The 19509-nt window shown below is 52.6% G+C and overlaps 5 protein-coding genes across 5 annotated transcripts; 2 read left to right on the forward strand and 3 right to left on the reverse strand.

Moving 5' to 3' along the window:
* Window positions 1–189: 189 nt before the first annotated feature.
* On the forward strand, window positions 190–2613 carry BO72DRAFT_489246 (WD40 repeat domain-containing protein). The gene is made up of 6 exons (XM_040948078.1): window positions 190–482; window positions 553–1495; window positions 1555–1840; window positions 1913–2110; window positions 2170–2245; window positions 2338–2613. Exons 1-6 carry the CDS (start codon window positions 305–307, stop codon window positions 2478–2480), a joined length of 1824 nt encoding a protein of 607 aa, XP_040797100.1. The 5' UTR covers window positions 190–304; the 3' UTR covers window positions 2481–2613.
* Window positions 2614–3490: 877 nt separating this feature from the next.
* Window positions 3491–4885, reverse strand: BO72DRAFT_250041 (GPI anchored serine-threonine rich family protein). Its single transcript, XM_040940018.1, has 5 exons — window positions 4613–4885; window positions 4480–4558; window positions 4289–4423; window positions 4126–4229; window positions 3491–3793 (listed from the first exon to the last, which is right to left on the reverse strand). Exons 1-5 carry the CDS (start codon window positions 4665–4667, stop codon window positions 3651–3653), a joined length of 516 nt encoding a protein of 171 aa, XP_040797101.1. The 5' UTR covers window positions 4668–4885; the 3' UTR covers window positions 3491–3650.
* A 1868-nt stretch (window positions 4886–6753) lies between these two features.
* BO72DRAFT_531339 (cation:proton antiporter) lies at window positions 6754–8746 on the reverse strand (the record flags this gene model as incomplete). Its single annotated transcript, XM_040950361.1, has 3 exons — window positions 6754–7600; window positions 7652–7845; window positions 7912–8746. 3 exons carry the CDS (start codon window positions 8744–8746, stop codon window positions 6890–6892), a joined length of 1740 nt encoding a protein of 579 aa, XP_040797102.1. The 3' UTR covers window positions 6754–6889.
* A 1238-nt stretch (window positions 8747–9984) lies between these two features.
* Window positions 9985–13255, forward strand: BO72DRAFT_250079 (uncharacterized protein). The gene is made up of 2 exons (XM_040940019.1): window positions 9985–13157; window positions 13219–13255. Exon 1 carries the CDS (start codon window positions 10331–10333, stop codon window positions 13106–13108), a length of 2778 nt encoding a protein of 925 aa, XP_040797103.1. The 5' UTR covers window positions 9985–10330; the 3' UTR covers window positions 13109–13157; window positions 13219–13255.
* A 2580-nt stretch (window positions 13256–15835) lies between these two features.
* BO72DRAFT_387871 (uncharacterized protein) lies at window positions 15836–17553 on the reverse strand (the record flags this gene model as incomplete). The annotated part of the gene is made up of 3 exons (XM_040941691.1): window positions 15836–17175; window positions 17232–17405; window positions 17478–17553. The coding sequence occupies 3 exons, from the start codon at window positions 17551–17553 to the stop codon at window positions 15836–15838; spliced, it is 1590 nt and encodes a 529-aa protein (XP_040797104.1).
* Between the last annotated feature and the right edge of the window lie 1956 nt (window positions 17554–19509).

Consider the following 19509-nt stretch of genomic DNA (forward strand, 5'->3'; position numbering starts at 1 on the left):
CGTTGCCTGGCTAGCCCGCCTACTGCTAGATTCACTAAATTCGTGATATCACGCCCCCATCATATCATACCAACCCCGGAGGATCCTTGTATTCACCATCAATTGGTTCCCGTGGAGGCCCTGTTGCAACCGCAGCCATGTTGTAAGACACACCACCCCGACCGCACCCTGGTTATCCGTTTGGTTTCCCTTATCTCCGCGCTCTGTGCCGCAGCATCATAGGCCCGGCGCCAGAGTCCCTGGAGAATTTCCAGAGACAGACCCGTTTCCCTCAGCCTTTGACGAAATGTGACGGCTTTTTTATATGGCTTCCCTTCTGACTGATATCCCTCAATTCAGCGTCCTTCCCCCTCCCCCACCTCGCTACACCGTCCCTGTCGCCTATGCAGCTGGTGCATCAAACGGCATGGCGGTGCCTGTGGTAGAAACAAACAACATCATCAGCCATCCCGAAGGCGGTTGTTCTTTGCAGGTTGGAGAAGGTGCGTTTGCTCTATCGCACCCACAAAAGACATGTGATCGAGAGTCCACTGACACAAATTCCTGCGATAGGCACCTATCACCTCAAGGATAACCTCCACCTCGCAACGCCGCCGCCCCATCCCTCGGAAGCGCCTGTTGTGAACCCGAACCCGCTCGCGACTGGCGTGACCCCGCCAACCTCGGGCGTGAAACTCTCTTTAGTCCAAGTCAGCCACCAAAGCAAGGCCCCTACATACTCTTTGAACGGAAATGCCACAGCACCATTGTTTGGCGATGGGAACCCCGCGCTGGCCGCGCCGGTGGTCAAAGAAGGCCTCAAGAGGAGGAAACCGAAGAACAACATTGTGAAGAGCAGCTCGTCGTTCGTATCACGGGTAATTACCCATGAAGCCCTGACGAAACGCCTGAACGATCGCAACCCAGACGGCTTTTTCGCATTCGCCAACATCAACCGCGCATTCCAGTGGTTGGATCTCAGTTCGAAGCAGAAAGAAGAGCCGCTGGCGAAAATTCTCTTCACAAAAGCGCACATTCTGAGCCACGATATCAACGAATTGACGAAGAGCTCATCGCACATCGATATCGTTATGGGTTCATCGGCCGGGGACATAATATGGTACGAGCCGATCTCACAGAAATACGCGCGCATCAACAAGAACGGGGTTGTAGCCAATTCTGCCGTAACTCATATCAAGTGGATTCCAGGATCGGAGAATCTCTTCATGGCCGCCCACGCCAACGGCCAGTTGGTAGTTTATGATAAGGAGAAGGAGGATGCACTTTTCACACCCGAACTCAGCAGCCCTTCGGCCGAGATGCTGAAATCTTCGGGCCGGCAGCCATTGCAGGTCCTCAAGTCGGTCAACTCCAGGAATCAGAAGACGAATCCGGTCTCCTTATGGAAAGTCGCCAATCAGAAGATCTCCCAGTTTGCGTTCTCTCCGGACCGCAGACACCTGGCCATTGTCCTGGAGGACGGGTCTTTACGGGTGATGGACTACTTGAGAGAAGAGTATGCAGGCTATCCTTGGTACTGCCACTGTTGATAGACAGACCGCTGACTGCTGCTAGGGTTCTTGACATTTTTCGCAGTTATTATGGCGGTCTAATATGTGTTTGCTGGTCCCCGGACGGCAAATACATCGTGACCGGCGGCCAAGATGATCTGGTTACGATCTGGTCCCTACCAGAACGAAAGATCGTAGCCCGATGCCAAGGCCACAACTCCTGGGTTTCTGCGGTGGCATTCGATCCCTGGCGCTGCGATGAGAGAAACTATCGGTTCGGCAGTGTTGGTGATGATTGCCGGTTGTTACTATGGGACTTCAGCGTGGGCATGCTCCACCGTCCCCGAGTGGTAGGTTTTCATTCCGCACCGCCAGATGAACACCATCAATCAAGCTTGTTCCATAAACTTACACTCCTCCAGCACCAAGCGAACGCGCGCCAGCGGACAAGCATGGTTGTGACCAACACGCAACTTAACAACCGTCATCGCGCCGATAGTGCCGGCAACCGAGTCCGGTCCGACTCGCAACAGACCGCCGATACCTACAGCAGCTATGATCCGACCGTTCGCCATCCGGTCGAGCCCAGGGCGCGGACGGCTCTGTTGCCACCGATTATGGTGAGCTTTCTTTCCCCCTCCCCAACTTTCCAGGCTGGCAGCTAAGAAACATCATTTAGTCCAAGATCGTCGGAGAAGACCCCATCTGCTGGCTTGGGTTCCAAGAAAACTCCATTATGACGTCTTCTCTTGAAGGTAAACCCCCCCCCACCCGCACCCTTCCCCAACACTCTCCGCAAAGAGGTTATCTCCTTCAAGATCGCGCGTTGACCTCCAACCCGCCGCAGGTCATATTCGCACCTGGGACCGTCCCCGCGAAGGCATCAACGAGAACTATTACGACCAGACCTCATCCCCAGCTTTCAGCGCCAGTGCAGCGGCGTCGGGATCCGGTTCTGCACTGGGAGACTCCGTGATGGGGTCTCTTTGAGCGGAGCAGCGTGAGAAAGAGAAACCAAAAGCAGATGGAGGCCATGCTCGCTCCCAATCCTCTCCTTGATCCTTGTAAATATCTGTATGATTTGTTTTCTTTCTTCATGAGATCTATACCCAAATGAAACCGCTAATCTCCAGTCATGTTGGATACCTGTAATTCTTGTTCTTCCCTAATTAAAGGGGCGTGCTATTAAATTGATTGCACCAGGCTAAAAAAGCAGAAAGCGGCAGTTTAGGTCAAGTCTGTTGAAGCTCATTTCCCCCCTTTGCTTTAGGCCATTATCCATGTCGCGGGAAACGTATCTCTGGCCTGGTCGAGATACCCTATATCCTAAAGATAACTTGCAGCAAAAGATTGGTTAAGTGTGGTAGGGAGAAAAGCACTCTAATCCGAGCGAAGAGAGGAGCTTGGAACTATACTACGGGGGTGACCTATCACTGTATCGGCAGGGGGGTGTAGAAGAAATGCCAATGATTAGATAAAGTATCGACTATCAACCTCACCAAAAAAACCCATCAACGGTAAGATTGCAAGCAGAGAGTCACAAACATCTTCATACATTGAAATGAAAGGGGGGGGAAAAGATAACAGGGGGTTGTGCTTTCGTCAGTCAATTAACAGGTGGGATGAATGGATGGGATAAATGGATAATGTATCGTGTTGCGTCACTCGTGTAGGTAGGAGGGGGAGAGGTGATGGCAAAGGATCAAAGGGCATGAAATCAGAGAGGGGAATTCTGGAGGGAAAAAATTCGAATGGGTAGTATGATGAGAGTATGCAGTTGCAGATGAAGGAAGAGTAAACAAAAGTGCTGGTATGTTTTGGGGGAAAGGGGATGTGATGTAACTAATTCGAAGGCAAAAGCTGGCAAGGTAAGCAAAGCAAAGCAATTTGTGTGTACCACTCATAGTGTGATTGGCGATGATATGAGTGCGTATATACAACCCTTACCCTGGATTAGAATCTAAATATAGAGTGGGAGAGGACTGGGTAGGTAGGTAGGTGGGACAGACGCCCGGGCTGAGCGGTGGGAGGTCGTTTACTCGGAGGCGAAACGGTGCGGATAACGATGGTGGTTCGATGCAGTGACACCGGGATTGCATGACGAAAGTCGCGACGTCAATTGTGGATCGTGTCACTGTACCTTGCTTGGACTGGGGTCGTTTACAACGCTCCGGCGAAGATGCTCATCACGAGGGCGCTGAGCACGGCGAGGGGACCGCTCAGGGTCATTGCGCTTGCGGCAGCTCCGGCGGAGGCAGTGGCGGAGGCAGCGGTCTTGGTGGCAGTAGTGGCAGATGCTGTGGCTGTTGTGGAGGTAACAAACAGATTGAACCCAGGTTAGATAACTTCATTCATCTCATATCCTGTCTGTACTCACCCGGTCTCACGGAGGCGGAGGGAATGGTGCTAGATGATGGTGAAGATGGTGAAGAGGTCTTGTGATAGATGCAGGGGCGTGACTTGTATCTAGTGCTGGTGTAGGTGCTGGATGATAGTGGTGCATGTGCATGTGCTGATGATGATAGTGGTGATGATGGTGTAGGTGTAGGTGTAGGTGTAGGTGTAGGTGATGTAGGTGCAGATTGTGATGTGTGTGATGGTGATGATGATAGTGTTGAATTAGAAGTATCCTTACCCGTCTCAACTTTGCCAACCTTGGTCACGTTGAATTGGTTCGATTGGCTCAAGATGCCAGTGTTCTGGGTGGTGTTGGCAATAGCATTCAGTTGGTAGCCATTACTATCGTCGACCTGATCAGTCTTGCTGCAGTTCCACCTCGAGTCAAGGATACAACATACGCAACAGGAATCCCGGTGATCATGTCCACAGTATAGGAGCCATCCGAGACCTTGGCATTCTGGGTGATGACCTTGTTGACTGTAGGCTGGGAGGCCATGTTGACCAGGACCAAAGTGACCTCGTCCGGATCAGAACTGCGCAGCCTGTCAGTTTTATGCATGACGGGTCAATCTGGGGAAGAAAAACGCACGAAACCGTTGTCCATTGGAACTTGTACGACTTGCTGAAGTCAACCTGGTCCCCAGCCTTGGGCGCGGTGATCGTGAGAGCTGGAGAGTCCGGTCAGTTCAGGGCCAGCAGAGATCGGAAATCGGGAACCCTACCCAGAGCCGAAGCAGCAAAGGCGACGATGGCAAGAAGGAGGCTCAAGGAACGCATGGTGAAGGTGGTCAGGAGATATTAGAACTAGAGATGAAGAGGGGAAACTGCACAGCAGACAATTAAAGAATTGAAATTGGGGAGAAGGAAGCTATACACTGGCTTGGAAAGATGGATGGCAGTGTCCTGGTCTGGGACACGACAGCTTTATAACTTCTTCTACACCACACACACCACACCGCAACATCTAACGGTACAATTACCTTTCTATCCTCTCCACCCCTCCCACTATCCTGTCATCATCCTTGTTTCTCCGTTCTCCCACCGGATTGACCGATCGGAAAGAAAAGATCAAGAAAAGAGTACGAAGGAAAGAAGGAAGGACGCGGAAGGGTAAAGGGAAAAGTCAACGCCCTGTCTATTTTGGGGGGATGTGGTTGTTGTTCACTTCCCGTTGTGCGCCCATGCGAGGGGGGGGCTTCCTGCAGGCGACTGGTCCGATTCCCTTCATCAAACCTATTTTCCCATGGAGACGCGTTCAATTGCTGATTCTCGTGACCGTGGGCAGTGCCTACACAAGGGCTTCGAGAGGAGGTTGACAGGAGGTTGATAGGAAATTTTCTACTTGCTTGCTATCAGTCGAGCCAGGGAGTATCCCCTCCCTCCCTCTCCCTCCCCTCTCCTCGTGTGCACAGGGCACGCCTCTCCCCCCTTCGAGGGGAATGACGTTTCATCGCTCGCCAGTGTGATGGTCTCAGAAGCTCTTTCTTTCTTCCAGAGACAGCCGCCGTACGTGTCGCGTTCCAATGATGAAATCCGGATCTGGACTAAGGTTTCCCTCTTCCACTAGCCTCCTCAACCTACAGCAGCTGATGCATACATAGCGGCAACAGATGCATAATCTTAAAAGAACAACACTTTGAGTGCTTCCGATCGGTGCGATACCTCTTTCATTCAAGGCTCTTGTAATAGTGCACCCATTTCCTGCCAAGCCACTGCTCGACCTAGAGAACCCTGTTGAACAATAATTGATTTATCTGAAGGAGGAAGACCTTCATGTCACAAGGACCTTTTGGGCCCCCTCAATTGAATTCAGGACAATTGAGTTACGCAGCACTATAATATTTCGTGAGCGTCAGACACTCTAGGCGGTGACTTTTCACTGCTAAGTGCCCGGTGGACAGTCACCAAACATTACCCATCAGATCATGCACTGCTGACCTGACAAGTCATATTGGACCCGAAAGTTAAGCATGATGCGAGTACGCAAAAAAAAAAACCTTCCAAATAGTCTTCACCTGGGCGGATCATTGACCCCCAATTGCACGGAGCTTGACTTTGGGAACTAGCAACAGACTCTGACCATCGACAAATTTATTGAACAGATTGTTCCCTAGAGTAACGCGGAACTTTAGTGCTGACTGATCCAGAGTACACCCCCCGTCGCAAGCACACGGGAAACCGTTCCGGAGTAAATAGTCCTGAAGGTTGCCAATGCTTGGATCCTGGGACGGTGCCTGGAAGTCAATTCGAGAGTCAGTGATGTCAGGACGGTACCAGGCAGAGTACATAATTGCTCCCAATTTTTGAGATCATGACAAATGTGTCGCACATCGTCATCAGACATTGTTCTCACTCTTGATATGCAATCACAACAAGCACACTGATTGGCGGTATAGTTAGTGGATGCCCGCATCAACGGTTCCGTCACCGAGCGGCATCGGAGCCAACGTATCTTTCAAACATGGCCGATGACTCCCTGTGAAACGGAATTCCTAGCCAGCTACCGACGTCTCAGCGACAGGGAACGAGGTCAGCCTAGCGATCGTCATCTAGTGCGATCTCTGACCCAATGCTTCATCCGCATGTGCTTATCGGATATGCATGTAGATCAAGGACAGAGGATCTTTATCCCCGAGTCACCTCCTTAGACCCGCTCAAACATCCAGTTGTCCCGATAATAACCTGTATTGGCCAGGTATACTTGCTTTGAACGAAGGCTTACGCAAGCTGAAGGACGTAAGTCAATCATTGCAACTCGTGGAGCTGATTTTCCAACATGTGCCGAAGAGAACTCGCAGCCAGATCTTACCTAAACTCCGGCAACTTATTCATCTGAATTACTATTTTTGTACTCGGGGTCTATGTTCATGTTCCAGTGTCATTGTACAATTTATGTATGTCTTGCTTGCTTCTATATACAGCAACTCGGAAACACATAGCTGGACTTCTCACCATGTCCTAACTAGGTGGTCGCCAGCGCATATAGACAACCACTATGATCAAATGCCCCACACGCCCAGCGGATCTGGGCCACCCGAGTTGATCCGCTGTTGCTGCAGGGTCTTTACCCTTCGGACAAGCGTACCTACACAAATGGGACCAAGAAGGGTGCAGATCGAGATCGCCCAAACGACGACCAGATAAGTGTCTGAAGAGCCGCCAGTTGGGCCTTGACCAAAGATCCCCTTCGATTCTGCGAGGGACGCAATGAGATAGCCTATCTCCCCTCGCGCTACCATTGCCAGACCCAATATTGACGATGGATACAGAGATTTGGGTTTGGGGGGAAGAGAGCTAGACGAGCTAGCACGTTCAGGCCATGGATGATTTCTCGCAGTTGAGCTGGCGGAAGCTCGCTGGGAAGAGTTGTTGCCGTTCGACGCCGATGTACCGCTACCAGCGACCTTATCTGTGGATTGATCTGCGGCTACAGTGTTCGAGTCCCTCGAGCGTGCTTTCTCTTTCTTTGTCGTCTTGTCCTTCACCTTTGCTGATTTAGCCTGCGGTGAACGGGCACAGGCCAGTCTAACGTAGGAGAAGAATGCTGTCAATGTCCGAACCAAGCTCGACACCGGCCCGAAGGTAAATCTGACCAGCCAGGTACCTGTCACGACTTTCCCGAAGAACATGAGAATGGCGTAGATGACCCCTCTCCAGACAATATCCTCCCTGAACATTTCCGTGATTGGGACAGCAAATCCGATCGAGGCCTGGCCTACATCAGTCGAGTCATCGTGAGATAGGGAGTGAACATGACTTACAAAGAAGAGCGGAATTAAGATTCTCTTGGCTGGTTCCGCATAGTATCTCTCGTAAACCAGCGAGCCAGTGGGATATTCTGCACAAGACGAGCTCATGTCACCGGATTGTGAGGGATTCCCTTGGCCATCCCGCTCGGAAGTCCCACTTCCCTGGCTGGACGCACGCTCCTGGGAGGCATTCTGAGTCCTCAATTCTTATCCAGTAGTAGATCCCAAACAACTGTGATGTTCGGCTGCTGAGCTTTGCTCGAAGAAGTCACTGATCCACGTCGCTGAGACACCCGCAAGATATGCAGCAAACAAGCTGGATGTCCCTGCGTAGGTAGCACCAGCGACCAGCCCCACCAAGAGACACGTATAAGCCAGGAAAGCAAACTGAACTGTCTTCGCAGCATTGGGAAATTTGTCGCGGTGCATGAAGAGAACCCGCAGGGTAGGCGTCACACCGAACCGGCAGACAAGCACGACGCCCACACCAAAGGCGAGCGACACGAAGATCGGTCGGATGACAGTCACCGCACTGAACGAATCGCCGCCACCGCCACCAAGGTTCGTGATGATCTGAACCATCACCAGTCCTACAACATCGTCGAGCATCGCCGCACTCGTAGTTACAACACCCAGCCGTGTCTTGACAAGGTCCGTGGTGGAAAGAATGGTAAACGTGGTCCCCAGACTGGTCGCACTGAGGGCCGCTCCAGCAGCAAAGGCTTGCAAGGGAGTCGCTGAGACCAGTTCCATGAGGATGAAGGAGAGAGCCATGGGGGTAGCGATCCCGGTCAATGCCACGGCGACCGAAAGGAAGAGGTTCGCTCGCAGCGAAGAGAGTGAAGTCGAGAGACCGCCTTCATAGACCAACAGAATTAAGCCCAGGTACCCGAGCTGCTGAATCACGGTCTCCGCGTCGTCGCTGAGCCATTTCGCCCCGGGAGTACCCCAGAGAATGCCGATGAAGAGCTGGCCGATAAGCCCGCAGTAGAGCAGTTTGTCCAGGCAGACGTTGACCAGATTGAGGACTAGCAGGAAGCCGGATTGATTGAGAATGGTGTGGATGGAGGGCTCCTCGTAGGCAAATGCGGTTTCAGGGGAGCTCATGATGATAATGGCACGATACTGGATGGTCGATCTTTATGATAATAAGAAAGATGGCTGGGAGGCCTATATGTCAGGCAAATGATTGTTTGCGGTGATTGGAAGTTGAGCTTTTGAGGTTAGAGGACACCATCGATGAGCTTTTACTGTCCTTTGGTACAGTTTGAGTAGCTTAAGAGCTCTTGTTCTGAGGTATTTGCACGAGTGGTGATAACTATGATGGCAGTTGATCGACGAAAGGTGGTGGGTGATTTCTGCCAAGAGTCCGGGGCTTGGCCATCCCACCCCACACTTCAAGGTTCCGATTTCCGCCTTCCGCCTTGAATCCACCTTCCGCTTACCGCTTTCTCTAATTTATTCCAGGTGCAGTTCAATACTCCTACCCCCAGATGGCTACCTAGTACTCTCACTGTGTCGTGGTCCATGCTTATGATTGGGAGAGAACACCGCGCGGTCACTTCAAGTGACTAACTCCTCGACTCAGCAGGTCGCTGATGCTCACCTTCAACACCGAGACAATTACCCTCGAATCCCGCCAGCCCAACACATCTTGAGCGGCACTGGGCGCCGTCCAACTGCTGCACATTGCTGGCTTGACCCAACAAAGACAAAGCAATACTCCAAGTGTCAGTGCTTGCGTTTAGCCTCTTTCATTCGTCGCTCTTGTCGTGCCTGTCAATGGCAGCGGTTAGGTGTACTGTATCACATGAGCCCGATCCGTGATCGGATGATCATTGACTACTTCAAGGTACCAAGTCAATGAAGGTTGGTCTATCAATTGGCCTATAGACTGAACTGTGAAACACAATTCTGAATAGAACAAAGAACCCAAGCTCTGTGGTCCTGAAAGTCTACGTACTCCAGGAATCAAGGGATGCCATAAACATACAAAATATGTGTGAAATACTACATTCCAATGGCTACAATACGGGCCTAAGGAATCAAAAAGAACATGATCTGCACCAGGAATCCATTGGCCTATACTAGGCCCAGATTGGCAATAGGTTTGGGAAATACTTGACGGCTCGAGGCCGACCAACGCAGGGCAGCTTCATGTGCGATCAAGCTGATTGTTTACCCTGGGTGTCTGTCCTCTTCTGGCCGTGGTTGCCCTAGGCCAAGAGGTATGTGTTCCGCTTGCCTCATTCGATCGTTGAGCATTGTATCAGGAAAGGCTGATTCTATGACGTGCTAGCCTAACCTGAGCAACTACCACTATTCACTGCACTGATAGCCTTCTATTGATCGGTGCCCTTTCATAGTGGGGCTACCATATGGCGTCGAAGCTCAAATGTTTGGCTACCAAGGGACCCGCATTCAAGGGGTTTATGGGTTGGACAACATCGGACAAGAGGCCATAAACAGAACCGAAGTACCAAGCTACTGTCTTGTTTGGTTTATTTAAGATCCAGTCTCCCCTTGGATTTGCTCGAGCTCGATCCCTCGTGCTCTGTCAGAACGACGTGTCCCCCTTCAGCTATACTTCCGACCCTTGTCTTTCATTTGTGTGGGGACTGGGGTAGTTCTCGTTCAGACAGGAGTTGATCTTCTCGGTACAGCGCTTGGTATTCGGAACAAGTCTTCGCCATGAAGGTCCAGACAGCGAATCTCATCCTGGGGTTTTGCGGCTCCATCATGGCCCTGCCCCTTCATGATGCATTTGAGAAGCGAGCCTCCCCGACACCGTCCTCAAGTCATGCTGTCCAGTGGTCCAGCTCTGCCGCAGTCTCGGCGGCCTCTGTGCCTGTACCACCCAGCAGCTCTTTGTTGAGAGTGCCTATTTCCGCGCCTAGCTCTGCGGCAAAGGAACTCGGTCCCGCCAACTATCATGCTCCAGCGATGATCAACGGAGCTGCTGTCAACGGTTTTCCACCCACCACTACCGCAGCAACCGCCGCGGGCGCTTCCAGCACCTCTGCAAGCCCTACGACCACGAAACCGGCGAGTTCTCCGACTACCACGGCTGCCGGAGACCATCCTAGTGTTGGAGGTCAAAGCTCTGGCGGTTACAGCAGTCTATCTAGTCAAAGCCAGCCTAGCCCCTACGGACAAACGGCCCCTGGAGGTCAGAACACTGGCCTCCCGAGCGCCCCGTCTCAAAGCCAGCCGACTCACCCAGCCTCGGCTACGAGCACTGCCGCATACAGCGGTGCGAGTTCGGCGACTCAGCCTACGCCTTACGGTCAATCCTCAGGATATGGTGCTTCTACATCCTCCGACCAGGCGTTTCCCTTCGGACAATTGAACCCCTTCGGACAATCCACGGCCAATGACCAATCGGCTCAATACGGGCAACCTGTCCCGCAAAGTTCCAGCAGCGGATCTGTGCCAGCCACTGGGAATTTCCCGGGTGCTCAAGTGGCCCCTCAAGGATCGACTGCGAACAGCGGTGTATCTACTGGAGCGCGTCCTCAGGGACAAACGTCATCGCAGGGTTCAACCCCTAACACTGGAGCATCTAGTGGCGTCCGGCCCCAGGGACAAACAGCGCAACAGGGCTCAACTTCCAATACCGGCGCCTCTGCCGCAGGGCGTCCTCAGAGTTCCACTTCGAACAAGGGAGCATCTAGCGGTGCACGTCCCCAAGACAATTCGGCTCCAGTGGTTCCATCCACAAACACTGGAACCAACAGCGCGTATCCTCGGGGACAACCTGGCTCGGACGGATCAAGCGCGACGGCAGGAAAACCTAGTGAAGGACGGCCTCAAAGCCAGTCTACGAGCACCGGAGCATCTAAGGGCTCTGCGAACACTGGTGCATCCAATGGCGCGCGTCCCCAGGACCAATTCACTCGCCCTGGTTCGACTACAAGCAACGGCACGCCTAGCGGAACACGGCCCAAGGTTCAGTCCCCTAACACCGGAAGCGCATCCGTTCCTCAAGGTCAATCTGTGGATCCTGAGTTGATCGGCTCCCAACTCGCCGACCAGTATGGTCTGGATGCTGCTGGAGAATTGCTTCCCCCGGGCTACAACCCTGTCGGAACAGCATCTGATGACGATGATGAGTCGACTCCTTCGAGCTACACGGGAGGTTTTCCCTCCCAGACCCAGGCCGCTGCTCCGGCTAGTGCCAGTGAATCCAACCCCAAAGGTTCCGTAGCTTCAAGCTATGTTGGCACTGTGCCAAAGGGTCAATCTGCGGCTGCTGGATACCTTGGAACCACTGCTCAAAGCCAGCCCTTCGGTTACGGCAGCTCTACTCCGCAAGGCCAGTCTTCCGGCTCTAGCTCTGGAGCCTCTACTCCTCAGGGTCAATCATCGGCTTACGGTAGCTCCGCTCCCCAAGGCCAGTCTTCGGGATCCGCCAGCTCGATCCCTCAGGGACAGGCCTCTGGATACGGTAGCTCCGCTCCCCAAGGCCAGTCTTCGGGTTCCACCAGCTCGATCCCTCAGGGTCAGTCATCTGGATACGGGAGCTCCACCCCTCAGGGTCAGTCAGCTGGATACGGAAGCTCTTCTCCTCAAGGCCAGAGCTCCGCCTCTCAAGGCTATTCCAGCGGCGTCGGCCCAGGGGGCGATCCTGTCTACAACGGGCCTATGGCAGGCCCGGACAGCCAGGGCCAGACTACCGGCGGTACTGGAAAATCTTCCGCAGGTCAATCGAAGGGCGCCGCATCACCATCCGGTCACACCACGAGCTCCGGCCAAACTCCTCAAGGCGGTTCGTCTGCTGGATCTGGGAAATCTCAGCCTGGGCAGGCACAACCCCAAGGACAGGGGCAGGCGCAGGGACAAGGGCAGACCCAAGGAAAGAGCCAGACCCAGGCACAAAAGCCAAGTCAAGGTTCCGCCGCGGGCCAAGGTCAAGGACAGAGCCAAACTCAAGGAAAGGGACAGACCCAGGCACAGGGACAGACTCACGGATCCGCTCAGTCCGAGGGCCAAGGACAGAACCCGACTCAAGGATATGCTCAGGGCCAAGGTCAAGCACAGGCCCAGGGACAGGGACAAAAGCCAGGTCAAGCCTCCGCCCAAAGCCAAAGCCAAGGACAGAGCCAACCCCAAGGAAAGAGTCAGGCCCAGGGACAGCCACAGACCCAGGGTCAGGGGCAGAAGCCCAGTCAAGGTTCTGCTCAGAGCCAAGGCCAAGGAAAGACTCAGACCCAAGGACAACAGACCCAAGGACAGGGACAGACTCACGGGTCCGCTCAGCAAGGACAGAACCCGACTCAAGGTTACGCTCAGGGCCAAGGGCAGACCCAGAGCCAAGGGCAGGCCCAAGGAAAGAGTCAAACCCAAGGACAAGGACAGAAGCCCAGTCAGGGTTCCGCCCAGGGTCAAGGTCTAGGCCAGAGCCAGACTCAAGGACACTCTCAGGCCCAAGGGCAAGGGCAAGGGCAAGGGCAAGGGCAAGGACACTGAGGCAACGGCCGAGCCTTCGGGAAGAATGTGGGGATCCTAGTTGATACTTGTAAGCTCTCTTGTACTTTCTTGGCAGCTTCGCGCTGTACTAACATTCTATGTCTAATTAGCTCATAATATGTAATGGAATTAATAAGCCCCTAATTGGTTGAATTGAACTGTCATTGTTATCTCGAAAGCGCCAGAATCTTGTAAACACTCCATGTAAACAAGACTTAGGTCCACAGAGCTCATCAACCAGGAATCTTATGACGCAAGGGAGTAAGAACGACGACTCTGGGACAGATTCCTCCAGCGTATAGGGTAGTAACTAACGACGTATGCACGACTTGCCTTCCTCGGCAGTGTGCAGTGGGATGAAACAACCGTGCGGGCTTGCTTGAGATAACAAGCACACAGACTCCCAAGGTCCCCGGAGAGTTTATGTTCTGTTCGCCTCGCCTTCGGGGGTGACCACACAGGTCATCGGTACAGACATAGAACTTATCTTGAGAACTGTGAGCCTGTCTGTCAGTTAGTAATCGGACATCGCAGCCTTGCAACCCATACTATACGTAATACACATCTGGCCACGTTCTTATTTTGGTAGGTACGGTACAAGACTTTATTGTACGGGTCCTGCTCCGATTAGCTTGTATGGTACTGGAGCTGTCGTTCATGAAGCTGTCAATCGTGACACGGTTCATCCACTTGGAGAGCAATGTACAGTACTGTGTTTTTTTAATAATGTACTACTGAAAGGTTGATTATATAGATCAGAAAATACAGAACATGAAATGTACAATTCAATTGTGTAGCCACTCAACTGCCCAACTTATAAGGTATATACCATAAAACTGTCCCCCCAAACCACCTATCCAAAAATATATAGCACAATACGGAGTACCTCTCGTATGCTTACTACCCATCCCAATGTGTACCGTACCGATCGGAATATTCAGATCAGTAAAACACAAACCCACCCACGGCATAGACCGCTCCCCTCCCTCCAAAAGACAGATCGATTCCCGGACCAAACCGTGTGGTGAGTGAGGCATTTACCGCCTCCAATCCATCCACAGACGCACCCATCCATCTCATCATCGACTCCACCCGGCCTGCATACAGCACAGTACAGAGTACATCCATGCATAAGCCCTCATCCTCCTCCTCCTCGACCTCCTATCCCCGGCTGCTGCTGCTGCTCCCCTGTTGTTTCTTAGGAGGTTCCAACAGGCCACCCCCCCTCCCCTCTTCCTTCCCCTTTAAATGCAAGGGACCGCCAACAAGCTTTCGTGGTGCAAGGCTTGTCGGGCCTTGGCTTTCTGGTTCATTTCAGGGAGTGCGGAGTAAGTCCGGTAACTTAGACTACGATGAAGCAAAATCCACTGACGAGTTTGAGAATCCCTACCGGTGGTTGGATTGGCAATATCGCTGGGGTTGTGCGTGTGTATGAGTCAGTCAGTGATTGATTCAAGTTGCTGGGTTTTGGGCCATGTATGGTGACAGTACGGAGTAGAAATGGATGGAAGTAACAAGTTGAGGCTACCTCACAAGTCCGGTATACAAATAGTGCCCCCGAACATCCGCACCACACACCAAGTCATCAATCTCCACCGAATAATACTGAAACTGTAGCTAGCTATAGGGTTGAAAGCAGAAGTTGACTGAACTTACCATTCCTCTGCGCTTACTGTAAAGTGCATATGCATAACCAACCCTGCACCGATTCCCGATCAAGAACCCGCGCAGTTACAACTCGTCTGGGTCGGCCCTCCCAAGCTACAGGCGATATCAGGGTGGGCATCGATATCGGTGATTTGAAGCCCCGGAAAGGGATTACACACACCCAACATCCCCTTCCCTCCCCAAAAGGAAACAGGTGTATACCTCCAGGCTAGTATATGTATACGATTTCTCCCTCAGTCCAGCCACACAGTCCGCGGAATACACCGACCCTCCGCAACAGCCGAGCGATGACACATCCCAGACGGCCGCCGGCGCGACGTCGCACAAATCGACCGCGACGGTGTAACAAGAGCAAACACTGCAAAGAAACGCAATGTCTCGAGAAAGACACCCGGCAATTCGGCAAGGCCGGTTATTGGTTGGTTTCTGGATAGGTCAATCATCTTTGAATGGAAGGATGGAGCTGGACGGATGGATGGCATACGCATACCTCCTGTACTGCAGGCTGCATAATGCATACGTATCTACCTGCTATTACACCGCTGCTCTGAGTTCCCGGGGGGTACCTGTGAGGCTCACCGCTACGTTCTACGTTCTGCTGAATCCAACCCGATGGAGTCAAGCTTATACACGGTTTGCATCGGGACGAGGTACAGTAACTACTCAGTGTGATCTCACACCCGGAACGTGTTTCCTTGATGGATGGCCAGTGCCAGTAAACAGGTCTATTGGTCAGATGTGATATCTATATGACTAGAATGTACGTTATGTGATGTGAATGGATGGCCACAGACAGACTGTGAAACTGTCGCCGCTGACAGAGTCTATAAACTCAAGAGAACAAACGGACGCTTAATCCAAAAAAAAGTAAATCTTTAGATCAATTGATGCTATAGTTTAGTGTCACTCGCGGACCGGGCTAATCGAACAATAAGAATCAGGCATTTATCATCATCTCTCATCAAGGTCATGAAGACGTTGGTGGTCGTCACTCAGACGGTGTGGAGGTGGTGGTAAGGTGCTGCTAGCAGACCACAAGGACTATCGGTAATTGAACCCCTACTGCACCCAGGGTTGCACGAAGAAGTTGGCCTCCGTGTTGTTCTCGTCCACCGAGGTCGCGCTGGAATCGTACAGCCCCACAGGCCACATCGAATCCGCTGCAGACGTTGTCATGGGCATGCTGGCCGTCGGGGTGGTCATGGGTTTGTACGCTTCAGGAGTCGACATGGCAACAAAGGCATCTTGCGAGGGGAGAGGCTTGGACTCCATCCCCATGTTCGCCTGGAGCTGATGCTCAAGCGCAGCGGTGGATTCGTTGGCCGACTTGAGGAAGTCGTCGATGTCGATCGACTCGAGATTATTGGATGACAGCAGCTGAGCCTGGGGCAGACCGATGAATGACGACGCCGAGCTAATCCGATAATGGTCAATGTCCGAGCCTTCGCTCACACTGGTTAAGTCGTGGAGATCACTGCCCGTACGGCCAAGACCAGAGAGAGGGGCAAAATCGTCCACTTCAGAGATGTCTCCAGATGAAGAAGGGGCCGGAAAGCCAGGGGCCATCGCATTATAGTCGAAGCTTGCGTAGGAGGGAGCTTGCGTGCTGGCCGCGGCCGGGACGTCCGAATACAGGGGAAAGCTCGACCAATCCACAGGGGGAGCGCTGAATCCAATGGGCATGTCGCTGTCCGGCGAGGTAAAGTAGGCCTCCTTATAAGGATCTTGGAAGGCCATGCAATTGACAGGAGACGTGGCTGTTGTTGGGAAAGTAGAATATGACGAGACAGGCAAGCCGCTGGTCACTAGCTGGTCCAGGGGGGTCTTCGCCATGGGCATGGTGGAGACCGGTCCGGGGACACTAATGTCGCTGGGCTTCTCCATAGTCTGGGGTGGTGGGAAAAACGACGAGAGGTCGAGTGGGGGAACAGTCGTCGGAACAGCGTTCGGCGGCACGACGGGGGCACTCTCCGGAGACCCATGTTCGGACTTGACCCGGCGATGGAGTCGGTGGCTGGTCAACTGCTCGGGGGGCTGCTGGTTCGCCAGACATTCGTTAAGCAAGGTCTGCTGGGCCAGAGGAAGGTGGTCAACCGAGCGGCGAGCCACGTCAGTCGTCGAATGAATGGTGTGGGAACGAGGTATCGTGTAGGGCAGACCACACTTGTGAGCCATGTCATTATGCTTGTGAGCCGGTTTGTGGTGACCATCGCGGAAAACGGTGAGGGTGCTCTCCGATTTGGTCGACGTCAGCTGAGGCTTCTTGGGCTGATCCAACAAAGCCGTGGCAGGCGGCGGCGGAAGGCCGGTTTCCGGGACGGTATCCAGGTGGGGTTCCTTTTTCAGCGCGCAAGTACAGCGCTGTCCATGAGTGCAGCCACATCTCGGACGGGAGTCCTCTGTAAAATCCATATCAGAAAACAATGAACCGATCTACCAACACCATCATGCTCACGCTTGAGATCCCGCTTGTCAGCAGCATGGGGATCTGTGTCATTCTTGTGGCTATGCTTTTTCTTATCACCACACTCGCACTTGGTGTGGGTTGTCCGTGACTTGCGTAGGCCGCGACAGTGAGCGCATTGGGAGACTGGGCGGCCTTTTTTGTTGATGTGGGTCAAGGGGCGGTCTATAGCAGCCAGGTTAGCGAACAACGCAATCGCACGACTCGAAGCGGAGGATGTCCGCATGGACCACCTACCACTGTGGTGACAGCTGCTGACCCGGTGACCCCGGACGCAAGCTTCACAAGCCCACTTCTCGCCATCGATAAGCATCGCCGCGGTTACTGGGTGAGGAACATGCGATGATTCGCGACAAGAGGTAGTATAGAATCGAGTGTGTAATTGAGAGCGGGGGAAGAGAAGTCTCGCGCCTCTCTTCCTTTTTTGAGTTTATGATATATGATATAAGCCGAACAGGAAGACCTGTCGGGGGAGAAGGAAAAGGGCCGTCAAGGCGAGAATTCGAGGTATAGGTATGTGGTCCGTCGTGAAGATCGGACCAACAGAAACCAAGGAAAACTCCAACAAAGCAGGGGTATCTCCGGGGAATATCCCAAATTGTACCAGACCGAGTCACAGAAACGCCGTTTTTCACCTGTCAAAGGGGTTGAATCGCAACTGAGGTTTCAACGTCGATACCGACTACCGGTGCTTTCAATTGCCAATGGGCGCAATGTGCGACGGGATAGCGGTAGTGAGTTTCGTCTTTCTTTTCTTCTGCACAGCGCAACACTCAGGTGCTAGAGTAGGCAGTAAAGAAGTTGATTCCGTAGCGAGAACAGATATCGTCTTAAACGAGGCACAAACATATAACCACAACGGGTGGGAAAGAAAAGAAGCGGGAAAATCTCAATAAGGGAGAAAGAGAAGAGGATTGAGGGAAGAGGGAGGGGGGGGCCAAAGCCTACGCACCGTTTGGCGCCGGCCGTGAGACAGGACACCAAATACCGGCTGTGGCGGCCAAGATAAAGGAAAAAGCGATCGATCTGAAGGCAGAGTTGCGAACGTAACCCTGTGAAAAGAGGAAGAAGAAGAGAAAGAGAAGGGGGGGGAAACGGGAGAGGGGAAAGCGGGAAGAAGTAGTCAGACAGACCTCTGGGGGGGGGGAGCCTTCAATCCACAGAGCGGCGAGTGTGAAAGTGGAACAATTCGGCGGCCGCAAGGGAGTGACATCTTTGGTCTCTTTGCTCTCCTCAAGAAGAAGAAACTAGAGTAATGAATGTATTTTTGGTAACAATCTTACCCGGTTCGGAGTTGTATGAAGTTGACTGGAAGTTAGTTAAGTTAGGTACTAGTTACTTCCTGTACAGTACTTTGACTTTCCTACATGTTGCCCCAGTCAAGATCATTTCTGGTCAATTCTGACGAGCTGAAAATGATGTTGATGGTGCAGATGATGGCAGGGACGATAATGATCTTGCTGCTGAAGTACTCCGTACTAATAATGATATTGTTGATCTGTCTTGCGCCAGACCATCGACTAAATCACTTAGTATTTCTCCTCGGCAAACTCACCAGCTATGAAAAATCTTGATTCTCTGTCGCTCCACCGTCCGTTTCCCAGTTCCATGGGTTTCACTCCGCGCGTGTCTCTCTCTCTCTCTCTCTCTCTCTGTGTGTGTGTGTTTGACCGTTTGACGAGCCTCGTGTGAAAGAAATGTAGGCACTGTGCACACAAAGTCACACACGAAACGAATCTGTTCTTAGTAACTTAAGGTACGCGATCCTGGATGTCAGCCTTGTGGCTGAATGAGACATACCAGACAGTATAGAACTGGTAAATGTTCGGTTTGGTTGTCCTGTCTTGTCCTGTCCTGTCCTGTCTTGCCTTGTCATCTCGAATCATCATCAGCTCGATCAACATTCGCAATGATGGCAGAGCACACATTCACCATGGCAGTGGTACTTGCGTCGTACGTCAAAGCGGTCTCGTCCCATCCTAGCTAGCCCTTTTCTCTTCCCCCCTCCTCCGCAACCGACATGCCTGTCTCGAACAGAGAGGTCTCTCCGAGGCATGCAATGCAAGTTCACACCCTACCAATGCTCTCGCCCTGGTGCACTGCAGCTACCACCAGAAGGGTAAGAGGTGTCGGAGCTGTGACTTACAGCTACGGTCTTCACAACAAAAAAGAAAATGACAAAAACCTAAGCATTTCGGCTGCAATTGCAATCTCAAACTTGAACAATGCACAGTACATAGACCCCAATGCAAGGAGAGATCTCCCGATA

Source organism: Aspergillus fijiensis (assembly GCF_003184825.1).
Source record: "Aspergillus fijiensis CBS 313.89 unplaced genomic scaffold BO72scaffold_64, whole genome shotgun sequence".
NCBI classification, from domain to species: Eukaryota; Fungi; Ascomycota; class Eurotiomycetes; order Eurotiales; family Aspergillaceae; genus Aspergillus; species Aspergillus fijiensis.